The sequence below is a fragment of the Oculina patagonica genome, chromosome 4 (genome assembly GCF_052425735.1).
Source record: "Oculina patagonica isolate OP01 chromosome 4, crgOcupat, whole genome shotgun sequence".
Classification (NCBI taxonomy): domain Eukaryota; kingdom Metazoa; phylum Cnidaria; class Anthozoa; order Scleractinia; family Oculinidae; genus Oculina; species Oculina patagonica.
The window spans coordinates 52,763,605-52,786,108 of NC_135761.1; the positions used below are offsets into that span (position 1 = coordinate 52,763,605).

Consider the following 22,504-nt stretch of genomic DNA (forward strand, 5'->3'; position numbering starts at 1 on the left):
TCAATTAATCAATCAATCTTTATTTGAATGCAAAACATAATTTCTAAGAATGTTTATAAACCTAATTTAATCATGTTAATTATTATAAAGTACAAATTAAAATTCCGAATGTAACAACCCCCGAAAGACGTGACCCTCTAAAAGTAGCAATAATTTCACATTTGTTAGCAAATTCCGAAAGCAACCTAAACTGTAACTTGACTTGTTACGAGAAACATAAATGAGTAAATGAGAACCGTATGAGATATTAGCAACATTTTTATTAGTCTTAAGATTTTAAACATTTTAATTTGTAACTTTTTTACTATTTTTATATTAATTTTTTTTAATAGTGTTTTTAATATTTTCAACGTTACTTCTGTAAAGCGCTTTTGAACTTTTAGGATATTGGCGCTATACAAACATTTTATTATTATTATTTATTATATTTGTTTAAGAAGGCCCTTTATACAGTCGAAGCTCTCGTAAGCAGACACCCTCTGGACGCGAAAAAAGTGTCCGTTACTGGAGCTGGCCGCTTACGAGAATGGTTCCTGTAAGCGGCCTCTAGAGGTGATGGGGATAGATGGCCGCTTACGGGAGCTTGCCTAGCTAACAAGTGGTGTTTCGGAATGTAACCGGACGTGGTTGACGACAAAACAAACAATGAAATATGGTACTGTAATTACTACAAAATCATTGTGACGAACGGCGATGTAAAGTTGATTGATAAAAACAAGATACAGAGATTGTTAAAGAAAAAATTTAAGTCGTAATCTCTGAAAGTGTCCGCGGCCACTTATAATTACAGGAATGTCCGCTTACGAGAATTTGAAAATACAGAGTTTGTATGGGAGTTAAAACGGGGTTTCAAACAAGGCGGCCGTAAGTAGAGCTGTCCGCTTACGAGAGTGTCCGTTAAGAGAGCTTCGACTGTATTACAAAGGCAATACATTACTCAGTTTTGATGTAATATAAGTTATTCACAAGATTTAACGTTTTCATCCTCTGTATGCTGAAAACATCTATATTTTATAAAGATGGGTTGGCCCAGACGTTTAAGCGACCCTTCCAAAAATCTGCTAAATCCAAAAGTTCAGGTCAGGCTTATCGGATGGGTTGTCCTCTTGCACTCGAATGATGACTCGTTCAGTCCTGACCTTTAAATTTCTAAGGCATCATATACGCACGATTATCAGCCAACTTGTCTTTTCTATTTAAAGTTAAGTTGTACTAAGGGATTTTTTTTATTTGTTTCCTTTTACTGAATAAAATTAAATTTGATAAGTCATACACATGTACACCCGCAAACACTTTTAGTGCACTAATGACCGTTATAAAAGCTACGTTTTCTGTTGCTTTGAACAAACCCGCTAAAAGACTAATACATTACTTTAATGTCAATTACAATGACTAGGCCATGCTACTTTTGCGATTATGTTGCACGCAAATAATCAAAAATCTGAACGAAACCTCTCGGTAAATAAATAGTAAAAAATGTAGAAATACACAAAAGAAATACCACAGGCCCTAACAAGAATATGCCTGGTCAAAACTGAACAAAAACAATTGAATGCATTGAGCTAAACATGATTACTTGCAGATTAATTTGTATGAAAACACGATCTGTAATGCTGAGAAATCAGTAGCCTTCCTTTAGTAGAGCGGTTTTCAGTTGACTGTGGGAATAAAAATTCACATCAGCCAATCACAATGCAGCAACACAATAAGCCAATGGGAACTCGGAGGAAATGACGTAGCAGGTGCAGAGCGCGGGAAACGCACGTGACCAAGTCGTGATTGGAATAAGTTTTGCATCTGATTGGTTTAGTTGGTTGCGCTGACTTTTTTAAACCAATCACAGCACATACTAAAATTAAAAAAACATTTCTGGATTAGTTTCGGACCAAGTTAATCGCTGAGGCTTCATCAGTGAATGAAGAAAGACAAGATCAGAATCTTAAAAAAATGCAAGACGGGGAAAAGTTCATTTCATCTAAGCATTCTCCACTTGAGTTTTCTTCCCATAAGTCAGTTCGGCGCCTCCACTCAGCAACATGTCAATACCAGTTGTAAACGTGGCTTCAGCAGCCAGGTATAAACAGGCTTGACCAGATTCCTCAAGCGTTCCCATACGACCTAGCAGCTATGAGAAACAAAGACAGCAATGTGAAGGAACTTCATTGCAGTTCTATAACAGTCGTTTATACATTAGATTATTTTGTTTGCATTTTAAAAAAGGTTTTTGTGTGAATATCACAAAGGAGCCTTGCATTTCTTTGCATTGCATTGCGACACGAACAATTGACTCTTAACAGGCAAGGCTGTTTTTCGTTCCTAGGAGGGGGTACGCCCGTTAGCTTTTTTTTTCGAGAAGTGTAATTTTAATTAATTCCTTTAGCATGATCCTTTGTCAACGCTAATGACTTCCCTGCTATATGTTTTCTTTTCTTTCTTTTTTTTTTTCAAAGTGCCCGCACCGACGATGATCGCCATCCCTTACTTTACAACAAGTTACAAGTCGAAATCCAAATCAAAGTGAAGTTTGTAGAACAACCGGGTAGTAGAATCTCATGGCACTTTGACATATCATACAACTTACCTGTGCTTCTTCACCATCCTTTTTGCTTTTCTCAAAGTTTCCTGAACCCTTAGCTAATTCATCCCACAATGGAGTCCAAACATTTCCTGGTGAAACACTGCAAATGCACAAAAACACGATGCTGTAGCTCGTAAAATAGGTCCGCAATGCGCACATACCTTATGGTTACTTTCGCGGGACTTAATTTTCGCGATTTTCAAAAAATCGCGAAATTAAAGACCCGCGAAAAAAATTCTCGCGAAAGTTAACGACGCGAAATTTAATACTCTTCTATATATTCCGTTAAAATTAATCAATGTTAGTGAGTGTGAGTGAGTGATATTTTATTTAAACTCGGAATTCCATCAATTATATTGGTTTTTATGAAAGCCGGGTAGGATTTAAAAATTTAAATAGAATTAAATAAAAAATAAATTTTAGGGGGGGGTTACCGTTAGTTAACTACATAATTATCTTGGTACAATCGTCAAATTGTTTTTGTTCAGTGTCACTGGAAACTATTGCTATGGAAAATTAAAATCACTTGTGCCAATTCTAAGTCTTACTCTTTGTTAATGCAGACCAATATTTTGACAATTTTCGCGAAATTAAGTTCCTTTTAACGTATTCTTTTGGCCATATCGCGAAATTTAAGTTCCGCGAAATATATATGCCCGTTTCATTTTCGCGAAATTAAGTTCCCGCGAAAATAAGTAACACTAAGGTACTGAAAAACTCAATAACGCAGTTACAGCGTTACACAAGAGTCTACAAAAGCTTGAGTGTTGTGTGTCTTAATCAGTTCTATAGAAATCGATCAGGATTTTCAGGGAATTAAGTGATGTCCTCTAAACTATGGGTAACAAAAGCAGTTATGGTTCCATAAAACGACACTTTAAGATATCTTTGTCTTTCTGCTGGACCAGGTCCTAAGACAAACTTTTCTAACCCAAAGTTGCGTTTTCGTCATCTGTTTCAATTTCGCTAAATTTCATCTACAAGCATGTAATCTTATACCTAGTATTTCTACTCAAAACTCTATACTACTACATTAACATGCTTTAAAAACCACTTGCAAGGCATGAAAAATTTTCTATTACTAGAAGCAATTTGTATTGTAGATGCTATCATTTTCAATAGTCACAGTGTTTATGCTACATGCATAATGCATGCACATCAAGAAGTTCAGTATCGCCTTACCTGTTTACTCGCACTCCATGCTTTGCCTCATCAACTGCTAGAGCCCTTGTCATTGAAGTTATTCCACCCTAAACAAAATAATCAATAAGCTTTTAACATTAATAATTATTTATAATTCACCTGCACGACATATCTGTGCAGTAGGCTGGATAGCCTGCATGTCTAATTTAGTTATAGCATGGAGGTGCGAGTCTCGAGAGCACAAAATTAGAGCGTTGAAGCCAAGAGAAAATGGGATTAATCAAGGGCCTTTTTCTCTGCAACTTCCAAAGATTCTCTAGTGGCTTAACCACTTATCTTTGCAGCTCCCACAGTAAGCCAAAAAACTGATGTGTCAAATAAACGGCTTGCCATCTACAAGGGTTAGACTGGACTTTTTGCAGATTTTTTGACGTGATAATTCTGAAAATAATTTGCATATATGTAGTTTGGGACAATTTACTCTCACAGCGCCTCTCTCCAAAATGGGTACCAGTAATTACTGCCAGAGGCTGGGGAGTAGATAGAATCCTTGTCATTTTTTCATGCTTATCAGTACTTTAAAAGCAGGTGATTGTTTAATTGAGGTTTACCTTGCTTGCAACGTATGCAACACTTCCAGGTTGACCAATTTGTGCCACTAAACTGGAGATATTGATGATATTACCTTTTGTTTTCCGTATGTGGGGCAGTGAGAACTAAAACCAAAAAACTCAAATCATCACAAACGTGTACCAAAACTTCAAATTACTGTTAGTTGTTAAAACTTACACCAGTGTTTAGATAATACTAGCCTGCAGTCACTACTGGTACTTTCTGTGCATTGTTACTTCAGGGGCAGATACAGGATTTTTCTTAGGAGGGGGTGCACCAATAAACCACAAACTGAAGGTTTTTTTGCAGAATACCAGTTACATTCTGAAAGCCGCAGGTCATCTGGGGGGGGGGGGGTGCACCCCCTAAACCCCTCTGTACAATAGAAGTTGTGCATAGTGTTTAATTTGCCACTTGGTCTCAGTAGCACGTAAAAAGAATGCACCCAAATAATAATTATTTAAATTACACAATACAAGATTAAGCACTGGTTTTGATATGATTGTGATCTTAAAAAGGGTAGGGAAATTAACTGAACAGCATGTCCCTAAACAAAAATCTTTAGCCTATATCTTTCACTTTCTCAGGAGTCAGGTACTTACTTTGCAAAATATAAAATAATTAACAAGGTTAAGATCCAACAGCTTTCTAAAGTCATCAACTGATGTGTGGTCAACTGTTTTTCCTTCAGGGGGATCTACCAAGAAAATCAAACCCTGTATCATTAATGTAAGTTCCTTCTTGATTTCTTACATACACCTTATCCACAACTTACACACTTTTTTAAAGTGCATTATTTTTAATTTGCTAAGGTATCATATCTTTTAACAAGGGGATCTAATGGATTGGAACATCTGGAATGTATTACTGTAGTATACATACTAAAACAACTAATATTCACTTCAGTGTCGGAGGCTAGTAAACAATTCGAGGTTTCGAGGGGAGAAGCTCCAGCCAACTATCAAAAGCCGGTAGAAACCTAGAGCGAGCCGTCTATAGTAATTGTTTTGCACAGCCCACTGATCGATCTATTAAACTCAGAATATCGCTTGAATTGATTACTGAAGGTTTTAATTGATAAAATTAAACAAAAACTGGTCGCTCGAGGTTTTTTTTTTTTTTTTTTTTTGAATTTTTTTTTTTTTTTAAAAAAAAAAATAAGCATTAGTCTCAAAAAACCACTGCCTAAGGGTGACAGCAACAGGGACGGCAGAACATTTTTTCAATTGGGGAGGGGGCTGACTAGTGACTTGAAGTGAGGGTAGGGGCTTAAGAGACTCTTAAAGTCTTTAATATTTTCTCGGAAAGCCCCCCACCCCCACCCCCCAGCTCCGCCATCCCTGAGCAATTAGAGTCTCAAGGAGAAAGCACTTTCTGTTTCCAAGCTTGAGACCAGTGATTAATGATCAGTGATGAATTTTTCCTACTTACGCCATCCAGCATTGTTTACAAGGCAGTCAATACAGCCATACATTTCTATTGTCTTGTCCACTAGATTCTTAAGAAATTAAAAGAAAAATTTTATTACAAGCCATGGTAATAGGACAACTTTCGAAATAACTGGACTGTCTAAATTATTTCAAAACTATTGGCTAATTCTAAGTTTTAGAGATTGCATTATTACATATATCTGAAAGCCTCACTACCAATCATTTTGTCATCACGGCAGTAACAAAATAACATTCAAGATAATAGCCTTCTTTTTTAGCCTTTCCCTTTTTATATATAAATCGGCATTAAAGGTATTCTGCAACAAATTGAATATCTCCATTAGTGGACTGACCAGCCATCCAATAGTGCGACCACTGAAATTACTACAGGGCATCAGGGATTGAAATAAAACCGTCAACATATTGGCCAATCAAGTCAGTCATTATATTAATGTAGTGTAGTACAGTGGTAGTCTCACAAATTGAGTTAATTGAAGTTTCTACCTTTATATCTTCCTCTTTACTGACGTCACATTTGATGAAGTATGCTTCTCCCGGTCCTTTATCATTTAGTTCTTTCTCAAGTCTTTTACCATCTTCGACTATTACAAAATTAATTAAACAAAATAACAAATCAAATAACAGATTATGTTTCTAGCAAACATTACTTGTGTTGCATGCTTCTCTAGAAAACGTATGCAAGGTTCCACCACTGCTTAAACAGCACTACAAAACTATGTTCATCCATGGATGCAACAGATCTAGATGGTACATACACATAATGAGTTCTACTCACTGTCCGTCAGATGATTGATACTGAATATTTTTTTTGACATAAATATTGTGCTTGCTCAAACAAATATTTTGTAACTCGAGCCACTAGAATTGCTGGAATATTCCCGCCGCTACCTTGTTTTATTTTTTTGACCAGTCCCCCCCGCCCCTCCACCAGTCTATAAAAGCATCAAGTTCAGGCATCGTCATGGCTTTCAAGCAACCTGTCTTGTTTCTCCTCCACTAGCAAACTTGCGAAGTTGAGTCGGACCCAAGTTCACAATTTGATTCTCTAACTCACCATGTAATTGGCTACTTCGTAATGTTATTGTCAGTAGTACCCAATTTCCAAACGGATTTTGCAACATGTTAATATGTAAATTATAACAGACAGTGCACTTACCCCCTCGAGCACAAAAAACTACTTTGGCACCAGCTTTAACTAGAAATAAAAGTATAAGTTATATTAACTAATTATAAAATTCCAATAGCAATGATTTTGAATTTCTCAAGCTTGAGATCTTGTCTAGAGTACTTAGCATATTAATATCATTAGGGATATAGGTTTTTGTCAGTTTTAGTTTAAGGGCTAGCTTTGTCCGGTTGTGTTCTTGCATATTGGCATGGACAAGACACCTTACTCTCACAGTACCTCTCTTCACCCAAGTAATAAAAATAGGTATTGCCAAATTAACTGCTGTGGGTATCTGGTGGGCTAGCATCCTATCCAATGAGAAGTAAGGAATATCCTAAAAGCTTCGTGCTACCTGTAGAACTGGGGATGAGTGCACCAGCGGATGAGCCACTCCCAGGGGGGGGGTACCCCATAATGGCCATACTGGGAGGCTCCGCCCAAAAGGGGTACCTTTTCAGGCTAAGGTAATGAAAGGGTAGGATTTTAAAGTTTGAAAAAAGGGTAGAAATCTGTCATTAGGTATAAAGCTGATTTCCAGTCCGTACTGCGCAGACTCGGGGTTTGTTTACGTTTTGTTTGAATCGTGAAACGCACCACAGCAACAGAAGTTTTAGTCCGCCACAGCGCCAAGAACCCAGAGGAGCGAACCCTGAAGGATGAAAATTATTATTTTTTTGAGGGGCGAGAGGAAGGGGGGTGTGAGGCTTAGTATAAGGGGTGAGGAGGTTAGAGGGTAAGGGGTCAGAGCTCGAGGCGGAGCCTACCGTTAAAACTTTTTGAGTGCTCCCCCGGGGAGCCACTAGGTAGTGGCACAGACTTTATTTCAGTTTAATTACCATATGAGCATTTTCTTTTGGGAAATGGGTGTTAAATCATGACCTCATTCATACCCTTCCATCCCTTTTAGTCCCTCAAGTACTCACCCCACCCAAGGCACCCATGGAACAACTTAAAATATTTGTTCAGAGGTAAAAGTTGCAGAAATTTAGAAGTAGAAATTCTATAAGGAGTGCTTATTTAGTACACATTCGACAGGCAACAGAAGAGAAGGGGTGCATCGCGATTGCATGAGTATCCCATGACATGCATGACTTGCCGGATGTAAGAGTCACATGATATAAGCTCACTTATGAATAGAATGTGGTTACTGTTCTTTTTCAGTAAACAACCCAATAAAACCATTCAAGATAAGAAGGCTTTTATCCATTAGTACCTGTATTACACATCTCAAACGTAATAACCAATTCCCCTTTATCGTGATGATCATATTCTTACCGAATTCCCTGACGATTCCTTCTCCGATCCCCTTGGATCCTCCTGTCACTATAGTCACTTTGCCACCGTATCTCAGATTCGATCCCTCTGCACCCGTGGCCATGATTTACAACTTCCGCTCTAGCCACTTAATTAAAGAGCCTTTGCGCCGAACTGCTATTCAAAAGCCTCCGGGCAGCGCAATCAATTTAACTTTCTCAGCTGATAAAGTGGGCGACAAAATAAAGAAATCTCCTACGGTCTTTGCACGCGAACCCTGGGGGCCTGGGACGAGGAAGGGGATTTCTCCAGTAAAGAATTCTGGGATATAACTCCTTGGTGTGTAGCCGCTGACAGGATGTTGATTTCAGTCAGTCAGTTTGACTCGTCTTTGATGGTCGGTCATGGCGATTTTCCAGCGTATAATTTCTTGTTTTCTTCTCCTGATCGTCTTCAGTTCGTCAGCTTATGGCTTTATCGAGGGCCTCTACTGTGGAACAGAGAACTGTTATGACGGTAAGAATTGAGATTTCGTCATTCTTTGCTACAGAAATAAAAAACTTTACAATATTGATTGCGATCATTTTCTTTGATCGATCTTTTACAAACTGCAGTTCTGTTTATTAATGTCGTTAATTGTGTTTGATTTTTAGTGCTCGGAGTTTACAGAGAGTCTTCAAAGGTAAACTATAGCAGAGATGGTTAACTTAAATTTATATCTGGGAAACGATTATTCTTGGGACTCTAGTTTCGTAGGAGTTTTAGCACGACTTTGTATGAAATTAATTACATATCGATGTCGGGTTTCCTGGTTGCCTTGTTTGATGATGTGGAATGTAAATAGACGAAAGATTTTACTTGCAAGCCTGTTTAATAAAAAAGCTCGCCTTACAGTAAATATATTTTAAACTAAATTAATTTTGCGAAATTTTCTTGTTCCATATAAAAACGGAAATGTATTTTTAGTCGCATCTGTGTATATTTAGCCAACTTGATATCAGCTTGTCTTTGTTTAATATCTTTTCCAAGTTGTTCTTCCCACATTTGTGCGTCAACAGCTTAGAGAGATAAGTTTTAAAATACACACGTGTGTGAAAATAACTGACATATAAGACAGATGAAATTAATTTAAGTGTTGGGTTAACTGTTGATTGACCTTTTTAAGTTTCAATATGGTAGTTGACAAAAGCATGAATAAATTATGAGAGACTTTTTAATATCTGTTTTATAACACAATAAGCAGGTGTAACTTGTCAGATGATAAGACTTAAGATTTGTATGTTGAAAGTTAGTCATCGAACTTCACACAAACTGGTGTTTTACTCTTGATATGCAGCTGGACAGAAAACTACACGAAGAGACACTGACACTGCTGTCAGAACAGCTTTGAAATAATACCAGAAAAATACTTATTAGTTTAATCATATCTTGTACAGATACAAAAGAAAACATTGTCAGTAATTCAGAAAACTTATTAAAAGTTCCTTTTTTACTTTTTTGAAATTTTTTATTTTTTTATTTCAGAAAAAGTTTGCAAAAGCTAGATCCTGCAGATATTTTATGCCATGGTAGATGTAGTAAACAATATAACCGGTTTTAATTAGTGTCTGTAATGAATTAATGGTTTTTGTGTTTATTTTTTCTTTGCAGGCAGAAATAGCGAAAGCATATAGAAAACTGGCCAGACAGTACCATCCTGATAGATACAAGGTATGTGAAAACAATATTAAAGCTCATGTAGGTCAGAGTTTTGACTATTTTAGGTCTCACATAACAAGCAGAACAACACAAAGTGCTCTCGGCATATGAGTGTTTGGGTTTTTAACACATGCAGTTTGTACAGTGGTGGGGACAACTGAGTTACATGTTTGTCAGAGACTATAGCTCTTAGTTTGTTAAGCAATTTTCCTTAATATTCCTTCCTCGCCACTTTCACTGTACAATTTTGACAAACTTCAGGAATTTGAGGGTACGTACATGTAACAATCAACAAGCGACGTCTACCTTTCCTCTCTGAACACAGCAAGCGGATCGGAGCGTGAAAGGTGGCTGTATTCGCAGGCTAACAATCAACATGCATTTAAATTTCGTCGAAGAGATAGATTGCAGTCTGTATTGCCATCAACCACTATAATCATGGTGGCATGGCAAGTATCAAATATGGTTTAAAAGATTTAAAATTGTACATTTTATAATTCGGGGGGGGGGGGTAAATTTTCCCTTTTTTTAATAATTAAAAGGAGACTGGAAGGCTGTTTCTTCATATAATACGGGCTCCCAATTTTCGGCTTTCTATCGTTAAGTGAAGAAGGATAATTACATGTATGTTAAGGAGCTTAATTATAATGCCTAGTCAGTTCAGTCACTCCCCAGACATTACGATGACTTTAAATGTTATTAATTGTTATATAATTGTTTATTTTTATAGTAATTATGATCCAATGAGTATTTAGCAGTAATTAGTAATAGTATCAGTATTTAGTAATATATTAGTTTAACACACGACCCGACAAGCATTGTGCTTAAAACCCTTGTGGTGTTTAAATAAAGGATATGATGATGATGATGATGATGATGATGATGATGATGATGATATCATGAGCTAATTTAACAGATTGAATATAGTTACTTAACATTTTTTTTTTTAATTTTAACTAGGGAGAAGATGCTGAAACCAAGTTTCAACTGATTGCTACAGCTTATGAGGTGAGCTAGAGATTTTTTTTTTAAATAAAAAGAAGGAATGAAAATGAACAAGCATAATTGAATAGCTTGGTGCAAACTATGCTAAGTGACTTTTTGGGTGAAAATTTTTTTCCTTCAAAAATGCTTAATTTTTGCATGTGCCTTTTAATTTAGTAGTAAAACATTCCCTTGTAATTTTTTTCTGCTTAGCACTTTGTTTCTGAGAAAAATGAGAACAAATTATTGAAGCGTGCGCAATGAATGCAATGAAGCGGAACAAGTTGAGATAGCTATTTAATTTGTTCCCCATTGTAAAAATTATAATTATAAAATTATGGATAAATTGAGCAAAGTTAATATATTTGTGAGACTGGACCTCAACTTGAGTTGGTGCTTCCTCTATCAGTCCAGCTACCCTAAAATGTAAAAATGATAATGCTTTGCAGTTAGTAAAATGATAATGTACATACTGGTATGTATGACAATGACTCTATTGACTGCCAATACTACCAATAAGCCCCCCCCCCCCCCCCTGCCCCTTTTTCAATAAATCACTCCCAATAGGAAAGTGACATTCAAGACATTGGCATAGTGTAGTCTGACCCCGGGGAGGTACTCCCATAAATTTCGGATAGGGGTGTGCCGCCAAGGGTCTTAAACCCTGACCCTATTTAAGGATAAAGAAAGCGAAAATTGATACCCTTTTTAAGGCCCAAAACCGAAAAATGACACCCTATTCAAGGGGAGGAGAAGCGTTCCGTGACGACCCAAATAATGGCTAACCGCGCACGGCAGGACACAAATCTTTATAAAATCGCTTTTCCAATACCTGAACGGAAAATTCAGTTTTAAGATATCTTTTTTTCGTTTAGCTGGGCGTTTATTTTAGCTAATAGAATTTAGGTACCCTATCTAAGGATCACACTGGCAACACATTGCCAAAAGGAGCAAAAATGATACCCTATTTAAGGAACGAGAACCTCAAAAACCATACCCTATCGGGCGGCACATACCTATATAGGCCACATATGGGAGTACCCCCCCCCCCCCCCGGGAGTCTGACTAGGCATGTGATTTACGTTACAGTGAGTATGTGGTCTGCTTTCTTAGCTGAAACTAATATTGCACATACATTCATGTTCATGTACTGAACATGCAAATGGTGTCATGAGTTTGCGAACCCCTTTTGTTGCAGTTCTTGAGTTATTATATCTGTTGTTTATGTCCCAAAAAAAAATAAGGATGCAGTGCATCCTGTCCCTAATAAGCACCCCCTCTTGCAATAAGCACACTCCCTTGAGCTACATTGTACCCTGTACCAAAAGTAAATAAGGTCCCCCGGCATTAAATCAAATCTTTAATAAAGGTAATCCAAGTCCCTTTTTCAAAACAAAAATATGCAAGAAGTACACATTCAAGCATCTCTCATGGAAGCAATGGCAGTTAGTAGACGTAATGTACATGTACATGTATGTAACTATATCTCTCCTGCCATAAGGCTGTACCTATCAAATAAAATATTAATTAGCATCTAATGATGATCTAGTAGGCAATGTCAATGACGATCATAATAATTTAAGTACAATAAATGATTTCAGGTTTTAAAAGATGATGAACAAAGAGCAGATTATGACTACATGTTGGACAATCCAGGTAAGGCTGTTCCTTTTGTAAAAATAATAATTAAAAGTGAATCATTACTCCTGACAGCATATGTTGCGAAGAGATAAATAAACATTAATTATAAATGACCATGTCAGCATTTTCCAGTTAGTAAACTACACTACACCCAACTCAACTTAACTAAACTATACGTATTGTTTTGTAAATTGAGAGTAAAGAAGACCTGTAATTGCACATGATTTGGCATGAAAGTTTTAGGACTTGGAATTTCCCAACATGTTTTTATTTAATATTTCTGGTACATTAATCTAGAACCTCTCCAAATTTGAAAAAAAAAATTAAAAAAAATTTTTTTTTTAGAAAATTTTTTAATTTTATTATGAAAAAGCCCTTGGTTTTTTTTTCGGGACTTAAGATTTTTTTTTTTTTTTTGAAGGGAAAAAAGCTGAAACAACAGGAGAAATCTTCACACCTGACTTTTGATAAAATCACTCACACACTAGTCAGATTACATTGTCAGTATTCACTCAACTTTCACAGTTATCTTTTTATTTTAAATCATCGTTTTAGCCTTAATTTTATGGGAGGCACAGTGGCCTAAGTGGTTAGTGCGCCAGACTCTGGATCGAGCGGTTCAGATTCGAGCCCTGGCCGGAGTCACTGTGTTGTGTTCTAAATGCTACAGAAACTGGGATAAGCTCCAGTAGTATGGGCCACTTGGCTTGAGGCTTCCCTTAATTTAGCCTTAATTTTGGCTTACAAGATAATATTAACCTGATGTATTTTTCTTGTCATTCAACAGAGGAGACATATGGTCATTACTATCGTTACTACAGACGGCAGGTGGCTCCTAAGGTGGACGTGCGAGTGGTCATAGCAGTCTCCATTACAGTTGTGTCATTGCTACAGGTACATAAATGGGAATAAAATGTCTTTTCTTCTCAATCAAGGTCTGTAGCCCCTTGGAGTGCTGTAAGGAGTTTAATTTGTCAGCTTGTTAAACTGTTGAGTTTCTGCCTGCTACTGGCATGTCATGCAATCCAGGTTGGAGCCCGGCTGGGGTCAATGCATTGTGTTCTTCTAAAGGCAAGACACTTAACTGTCATAGTGCCTCTCTCCATCCACATGTACATATACCTGTCCATTAAAACTCTTTTAACCCCCTCCCATCATTTAAGTCCCCCCTCTCTTATAAGACCCCCCCCCTCCTTTTGGAAGTTCAACCCTTCCCCCCTTCCACTCATGACAACTTGTGAACAAGGAAACAACTGAAGGCAAGCTTACAATTTTAAAGGTAATTCTCCATCACATTTATTGTTATAATTGCTATTTTGTAAAAATGTGTTACCAAACAGCACTGGAACATTGAAAACTCTTTTCTGACTTGGGGCTAAATTAATAATGGGGTATAGCTGCAATAAACCTTGCTAATTCATGTGTAATGTGGATCAGCTGCGTAGTTCTGTGTGTAGTTTCAAATGTTCTGACTGATGATCTCTGTTGTTAGTACCTTCATGGCTGGTCTCGATACAATGAAGCAGTGAAGTATGCTTTGACAATGCCAAAATATCGAAACAAGGTAAGGTGTAGGTTTTTAAAAAAAAAAGGACCATAAGATTTCAAAAATTTATTACTGACAATAACTATGTGGACTATTAAAATGTGATAATTTTTGGTCTATGTTGATAAATTGTTAAGTACAGGATAATATGGGATCTAATACTTACAGTAACATAGCACTTATAATATGAAAGCTATAAGACCTAGTTAGAAATCACTTTGACCTGAATTTCATTTTAAACTACAACAGGTAACATGTACCAACATAATAATAAAGTATTTTTCGTTTGTCTCAGCACGTGATGGAGACGCAACGTCGACTGCATACTGCAGTCTTCATCAGGCGATAAGGTCGACTGGTGCGCGTGCATAAGCACACGGCTGCGCTGTGATTGGTTGTTTTCAACGCCTGATTGTGCATCGATCCTCAGTGTTCTGCATGCTGGTGTACTGTTGCTCCCTCGGCGGTCCGAGCGAGAGAAGACAGCGAGAGTCGAACGTTGCGATCCCACACACGTGACTACGCGTGAGACAAACGAAATAATACTTTTTATTGTACTCTACCACGTGAATAACCACAACATTTTTTATGACGATTTACCAACATGTTTGTTAAAAGCAGTCACTGTTAATTCCATACATTTTCCTTTACAAGGCCATGCAACGAGCTAGAGAAGAAGGTCTTTTGAATCGCTTGAAAAAAGGCAAGAAATCCAAGGTATGTGTAAAAACTAGTCACATCATTAAATCATTGACACAAGCTTGCAAGTATGTGTTGGGCTTAAATTGATTTTGGTTTAAAATTTTTCAAACCAGTTTGATTGTGCCTCTGTTTCAGATTATGACAATGAATATGAGGCAAAGAAAAATCAAAATCAAACTGACGTGAAAAATTTTAAACCAAAGATACATGTAAATTTAAACCACAATGTCTGCATAAAGAAGGTTAAAAAGGTAGTGTTTGTATATTATAGTTTTGAGTCATTCAGATAGTTAGTCAGTCTGTAAGTCATTAAGGTAGCCAGCCAGCCAATCAGTAAGTCAGTCAGGTAGCCAGGCCGTCAGTCAGTTAGTCAGCCGGCTGGCCCACCAGTCAGTCGGCCAGTCAGTCGGCCAGTCAGTCAGTCAGTCCATCAACCAGTCAGTCCATCTGTCTGTTCATCAGTCAGTCAGCCGGCTGGCCCACCAGCCAGTCAGCCAGTCAGTCAGTCAGTCCAACAGCCAGTCAGTCCATCCGTCTGTTCATCAGTCAGTCAGTCAGTCAGTCAGTCAGTTCGTTAGTCCGTCAGACACTTAGTCAGTCAGTCGGTCGGTCAGTTGATCATTTTTTAACATGCATTCTGTCAGAGCACAAAAAATATAAGCTCTGTTTAATTTCAGGAAGAAATAAAGGAAGAAGAAGAGTCTATACTCAGGGAAGTTGTGGAAAATTCTTTAGACATCAGGTTGGTTTTATGCTGTGATCTTATTAGACTGATTATAATTATAATATCAATATATCTGCCCCCACTACATGTAGGACATGACTGGCAGTTTGTTCTAAATATCCCATGTATGGTGTTTATTGATAGTTATTTTGGTTGTTCTTTTCCTACATTAGTTGCTCTTACTAATGTTTGCATTGTTCCATTCACTGCATTATTAAATAGTTTTGATGTTGTCATTATTGCCCTTTCATGCGTTCGTGGATTCCACCTTTTTTCTGCTTTCCTATTTATTAAACTCATCAATTCATTGTTGTCTTTGTATGTTTTAGGGGAGGTTACAGCAAGCCAAGAATAGTTGATGTTCTGTGGCTGAGGATTGTGCTACTGTAAGTTTCAAAAAACTTTTTGACATTTTATTATTAAACAACTCAAGATGCTTTGCAGACAATTTCGGCAGAAAGCAAACCAGTGTCTGTTGTAGCTTGGGTGGAGGAGAGGGAGTGGGATGATGTTCTGTTGCCAATGCATGCCTATTGTAGATATGTGTGTAAATCTTATTGACTAAGTACGAGAGCCAGTGGGAGGCGCAGTGGCCTAATGGTTAGCACGCTCAGCTCGAAGTAAAACGGCCCGGGTTCAAGCCCTGGCTGGGGCGCTGCGCTGTGTTCTTGGGCAAGACACTTTACTCTTACAGTGCCTCTCTCCACCCAGGTGTATAAATGGGCACTGGCGAATTTACTGCTGGGGGATAACCCTGCGATGGACTAGCATCCCATCCAGGTGGGAGTAGCAACACTCCTAGTTGCTTAATGCTACAGAGACCAGGATAAGCTCCAGCTGTGTGGGCCAGTTGGCTCGGACACATACTTTACCTTACCTTACCATGTAGGTTTGAGTTAAGTGTAGTCCATACAGAGGCTTACATAAAGGACTGAGGGCCCACATTCTACCAGTACAGTCCCAAACAACCATAAACAATTTTTGTTGACACAAATTTATAATTGAAAAAGAGTTGGAGAAACTTTACCCGATCCAATGCTTAGAAATATTGGGCCGGCAATAAAGCACTCCACTCTGATTGCTTGATTTAAGTTATTGGCCCTTTCAACTATCTAGTCATGTAATAACAGGAGATATTGCATCAGTCCTACGTAAACTGGTATTTTGGACTCTGATATTGAAACTAATTATTGTCTGTAAGGTGAATTCCCAGTTAGTTGCTTAAATTGTTATTTAATTTGGTCATCCATCTATTAATTGATTGGATTTTTTCAGCCCCTACACGCTTTTGTGTTACATTGCCTGGTTGTTACGTTGGCACTGGAAATTCAACATCAGAAGAGAGGAGTATGGGGACGAAGAAAAGGCTTACCTTATAAGGAAAAAGTTGGGCTTGTCGTCCATCCAGTGGGATGCTATGGAGGATGCACAGAAGAATAACTTTTTCTCCCGCCAGTTGTGGATTGATGCTAACTTTCAGGTAGGTTCAATCTTTGGTGAGGAGCACTTAACAACCAGTGTAGCAACTCAACACGCCAAAATGGTGGAGAGGATAAAAGAGAGCGAGCCCTCAGCTTCAATAACCCAGAAGTTGGTAGAATCTGGGGAACGAGAGAGGTTAAAGAAGCTTTTAAGAACCAGACTTATAGAATGTGGATGGCGAGACAAGTTAAGGAGTCTTTGTAAAGAGGTCATCAAGCAAAAAGGACGTAAAAATGTTACTGTGGATAATTTAGTTGCTGAACTATCTCCACAAGGAAGAGCTTTAGTGCCTGATGAAGTCAAAAGAGACATGCTTCTGGAGATGCGAAAATCCCTTGCTGCCAACACATAGTTGATAAAATACAATGTGTGGAGAAGTTAATTTGTACATTATTTTTGCTTCTTTTGGTTAAAAAATAATACACAACTAGCTTGTATTAATCAATAAACTAAGGCAGCTCGGATCATCACTCATAGTGACTGGGAAATTAGATCCGTAGATATTATGATAATGCTTCAGTGAGACACTCTTGAAGTTCAAAGTCACCATCACAGTGCAATCATTATGCGTAAAAATTAATTATGCATAACAAAGCTCCAGAGTACCTTACTGGGGTATTTAACTTGATCCGTGACAGTACTGCTTATAATCTCAGAGACTCAATAGCTACAATTAACACTCCAGAAACCAAAAACTGAAAGCTTAAAGAAGAGTTTTTCATATCGTGGTGCTAAACTCAGTCTCCACAATAACAGTTAACACTAGTATTTTTTTATTTTTGTAATAAAATTTTGTAATTATATTGTTTTTTTTAGTAATTTCCTAGCACAGCTTTCTTGGAACCAATTCTTTGTAACTAAAGAGATTCCGTGTTGAAATAAAACTGACTGTCTGTCAGTCTTATTGTATGTTATTTCCATTGCTTGGTTTGAGAAGATGACGAGGCTCTGTCTTGCCTATACAATAGGTGGCTTAGCAGGGCAGGGTGAGGAGCGCAATACACAAAGCATGAAGCACAAGGGTGAGCACGGAGCACAAGAGAGAAGCTTAATTTTCGTCATTCTTTTTTGTGCCCTCCGGCCAGTTCGCGTTGGTGTGTTACACTAAGCATTCTGCCCTTCTAAACCACTTGTTCTGCAGGCCAGGCTCTGTGATACAATCACGTGAATGTGCATGCTAAAAGTTGGAATGGTGTAGTTGTGCAAGTTTTTGTGATCCTGATAAATATTGTTTATTCTCGTAAAAATAATATTTTATAAATTAACATTGATCGTTCAGTGACTAAAGTGAAATCCAGTTCAAATCGATATGCTTGATTGTTTCTCTGAAAACTTTGTAGAAGGGTACCTTATTCTCTTGCCTGCTGAGCTAGAGTAAGGTGTGCTAAATTGTTAACTAAATGTTGGTGCAAATCGCTTAAGTTTGTTAGTGGATTTGGTTGAATTCATAGCCAGCACTTTGACAGCTGACTGCTGAATTAAAGGTTCGGCTCCTCAGTATAGCTTGAGCCACATAAAACAGGTTTCAGTTTTAAAATCAACCATTGTCTTTCTTCTTATCGTTCCCAAGAGTGAGGAAGAGAGACCGACCTTTGTTGGGTCTGGTCACGTGTCTGTCACTCTTTTCAGGGGACAGGAAGAGGAGAGACGCTGGAGAACGAGCTGGTGTTAAAATGTGAGACTAATGATGTTGACTTATGTTGTTGTGTTTAGGAATTCAAACAAGAACAAGAAGAGGAAATGAGAGTTAAACTTGCACAGAGCAACAAGTACAAAGCCTACAGGTATTGTTTTCACTTTGTGTTTAATGCTTTAAGAATTTTAACATAAAATAGTGGATTGTTTGGCAAGCAAAAGCGGTTTTCTGCTGCTGTCTAAACCCTGCACACATACGGTATTTACTCGAATAAGCGCCGCCCCGAAGAACTAAAAACAGCACTACAACGCAACTTTAAAACAAACTTGGACATCTCTTTCCACCAAAAGCGATGTTTTGCAGTTCAAAGTGTTTGTTTTATCGCTTGCCCATTAGTTTTTTTATCCAACATTCTTACAATACGTAACAGTATTTCTCTTAATGTTGTGAAGGCTGCCAACTTTGCCTGGACAGCTAGCGCCACTTCTCTCTTCAGCAAGAGACGAATACTGATAATCAAAAGAGGCTATTTTCAATAACTATCAAAGATAAGATTCTTTGTGGCGTCCAAATTTTAAAAAAGCGCCGCACTTGAGGCGCGAAAATTTAAAAAGCGCTATGGCGCTTATCTGAGTAAATAAGGTACATGTATCAAATCCTGGGCCAATCAGAGAAAATGTAAATAATACAATGAACAAAATCAGATTTCTTGTATTATGAGAAATAAAGAAACCTTGTAGCTGTTGCAAAGCATGGACAAAATGGCCTGTTTTGCTAATAGCTCAGGAAATAAGAAACCAACAAAAAATGAAGACTGTTATAGAAAGAACTTTGTACAAGTTACCACAGCAGTAAAGTTCCAAATTTGATTTGTACCGTAATTATTAAAATCTTCATTGTATATTTTGTGATTCAGTTTTACCCTTGGTACAATTTGTTATTTTCCTTTGTTCCAGTGTATGGTAATATATGATAATGAATATAAAACACAAGAAAATACCAGATTGTACCAGGGGAAAATAAATTACAGTAAAAACCCGCGTGTAAGAACCTAGGGATTTAAGAACCTTCGGGCAGAAATTTGATTTTTTAATACCCCAAAATATAAGAACCTGTTTAGCCAAACAAATTCCAACAGGTTCTTATATGTGGGGTTTAACTATTTAATTTATATACTTTTTACCAAAAACCAAAAAGGTGATCGCGAGTTTAGTTTGTAATCATTGATCACTTAATGTTGTTGGACTTTTGGCAACATGGGTACATTAAAAAATATTTATAATGAAGAACAGACAAGATTTTATACTATTTTCTGATAATCAACAACAATGTATACTCTGTAGAAATTATGAACCTAATTAAGAACCTACTTAGCCTAAACTGTCAATAAGTACCCCATAATACAAGAACCTGTTTTGCCAAACTCTGAAAAAAGTAGGTTCTTACACGCGGGTTTTTACTGTATTGAACCACAACATATACATACTGTGAGAACATCTTTAAATTTACAAAGTCATCATTAGTGTAGACTGATTTAAAGATAACAGAACTTTATTCTTATTTTACTGTTTTCTTTCTCTTTTTGTTTTGTCATTTTTTTCTGTCAGACGTTACATGAAGAAAGGAGGACCCGGACAGATGACATTCATCGAAGATGATTAGTTATTAGACTTAATATATAAATAGAACAAAGAGTAGAAAATTTGGTTATTTAATGATGGGAGATATCGCCTAGATAACAGTAATTATTTCATGCCATTCTAGTAATTATTGGTGTTCGTTAACTGTGAATGGTTTACTTACACCTGTAAACTGCTAAACTGACTTTCCAAAATCGTAACCCTTATATCCAACTGCTATAGAACTAAGAGGTGTAACATTTTTGTAGTTTTAAGGACATTTCAGTTATGCATGCTTATCAGCAGGAACTAGGAAAAAATTTCGCTCTGAACTACAGTCTTTTAAATTATTTTAGGTGGAACATTTGGCTTTTCCCACGTTACTACGTCTCGTTTCCGTTACCTACTGACAATAACTCATAATATATATTGTTTTGTGGTCAAAGTGCATAGTTTTCAAATTATTTTTCCCTTAAAGGAGCTACGTCACGAATAACACATTTTCAAAAAATTGGCAAAGTTTTTCAAAATTGTCGTTTGAAGTTTGTCTTAATCTTTATCACTACGCACCATATTTGGTTATTTTCGCCTTTTTATTACTCCTTTGTTGTTTTTCTATGTTAGAAAACTATTATTTTGAGGTTTCCTTTAATTTGAAAGGGATCACAAAAATGACTTAATATACTGTGACATTGCTCCTTTAAGGAAACGTTGGGAGATATTTGTCACACCAGTTTTCACTATATTTAGTGATACTGTCACACTCGGTCACGCCACTTCAGATGACATTGTTACACTAGGTCACGCTACTTTAGGTGATATTATTGTAACTACACTCACTGTCACGCTCTTGCATCAGGTCACACTAACATGAATCAGTCAAGCTATTTAAGATGAAACTTTCACACAAGGTTACGCTTTTTAGCTGATACTATTGAGCATATGAAAGCATGACACAAGCGTGACCTAGCATCTCTACAGCGTGACAGTAGTAATGTTCCACCTAATTATTTATGATAACTTTATTTTCTCTCCAAAAACCGCTCAGTACGTGAAACATGTTTTGGTTGGCAAACATTCGTAGAAACTGCCGATGAGTTTCCGAGACTATAAAAATGCTACGTGTGTAGGCTACCCTGGAAGCGTGTTTAGCAATAAATATTTTAAAAATGTTAGTTCTGTAGAAAAACCTCAGTGTAAAAGCTGGTTGTGGTAGACAATAAAATTAAAACCATTTAAAAAAGTGTTCAATTTGAAAAATACAAGAGATGCCGCCAATGTGGCTTGTGTTCACAATTCCTGGACCTGATCATTACTTCCGAGCGTTTTTCTCCGGGTTTTCCGGTTCTCCTCCCCCCACAAAAAACCAACATTTCTAAATTCCAATTCGAGGGCCACAGGTTTGTCGCAAGACTGTTACGTGCAAACCTCGTTAAATTTGTTTATTTATTTTTATGTTAACAACAGTAGCCTGTGAGTAGGTTCACGTTTTAGAATATAAACGTGCGAGTGGCAAAGGAGCGAGTCAGCAACTTGCATAACTGACTACTGAAAGCCCCGTCCACACTAATCTGGATAAATTTGAAAACGTATCTTTTCCCCTCCGGATAGGCCAGGCGTCCCACACAAAAACGGTTTTTCGGTCATCGAAAACGGAGCTTTTCAAAAATTAAACGGTGACCAGAGTGGAGAAATTTAAAAACGCCGGCTAGGTGGTGTAGTGTGGACGACCAAACACGGAGCTTTTCGAAAACGCTGACGTCAAATGGCCACGTGCGTTATAAATTTTGGTACATTTCTTTTGCCGATCTCTGAGCAAAAGTGAAAGCTTTGAAATCTATGGATTGTGGCATATCTGTGGATTATTATGGCCTGGGTTCAACCCCTATAAAGGGCGCGCGGAAGAGAGAGTTCAGGGACTGGACTAAATACACGCGTGCTCTGCCATTCATCTAGGGCCGATGAAGGCCGATGTAAGGCCGATGCCGCGTTCGTTTTGAAATTCAAATTTATCCGGATTACTGTGGACGGTGAAAATATTGAAAACGATACGAATACTAATCCGGATAAATTCTCCACCCAAAATGGAACTTTTCGAAAATACTCTTCAAAGTGGACTAATTTCAAAACGCCGGTTTTGTGTTTTTGTGTAGATGGAAAACATGCTGAAAAGGGAACTTTTCGAAAGCGCTCTTTAAAACGCATTTCATCCGTTTTTGACTTAAATAGACGCGTTTTCAAATTTATTCGGACTAGTGTGGGCGGA

General features: G+C 37.5%; 2 protein-coding genes and 1 pseudogene across 2 annotated transcripts; 2 read left to right on the plus strand and 1 right to left on the minus strand.

The window, feature by feature from the left end:
• Positions 1-8,466, minus strand: LOC144650637 (L-fucose dehydrogenase-like). Its single transcript, XM_078510363.1, has 9 exons — positions 8,228-8,466; positions 6,941-6,979; positions 6,268-6,365; positions 5,765-5,831; positions 4,936-5,030; positions 4,333-4,437; positions 3,761-3,828; positions 2,582-2,678; positions 1-2,125 (listed from the first exon to the last, which is right to left on the minus strand). The coding sequence occupies exons 1-9, from the start codon at positions 8,328-8,330 to the stop codon at positions 1,976-1,978; spliced, it is 822 nt and encodes a 273-aa protein (XP_078366489.1). The 5' UTR covers positions 8,331-8,466; the 3' UTR covers positions 1-1,975.
• A 95-nt stretch (positions 8,467-8,561) lies between these two features.
• Positions 8,562-21,475, plus strand: LOC144650625 (dnaJ homolog subfamily C member 25 homolog). Its single transcript, XM_078510349.1, has 13 exons — positions 8,562-8,722; positions 8,860-8,888; positions 9,857-9,916; positions 10,865-10,912; positions 12,490-12,544; positions 13,317-13,423; positions 14,022-14,093; positions 14,730-14,792; positions 15,455-15,519; positions 15,831-15,887; positions 16,777-16,981; positions 18,697-18,767; positions 20,227-21,475. Exons 1-13 carry the CDS (start codon positions 8,611-8,613, stop codon positions 20,279-20,281), a joined length of 999 nt encoding a protein of 332 aa, XP_078366475.1. The 5' UTR covers positions 8,562-8,610; the 3' UTR covers positions 20,282-21,475.
• Positions 16,992-17,739, plus strand: LOC144650654 (transcription and mRNA export factor ENY2 pseudogene; annotated as a pseudogene).
• Positions 21,476-22,504: the final 1,029 nt, after the last annotated feature.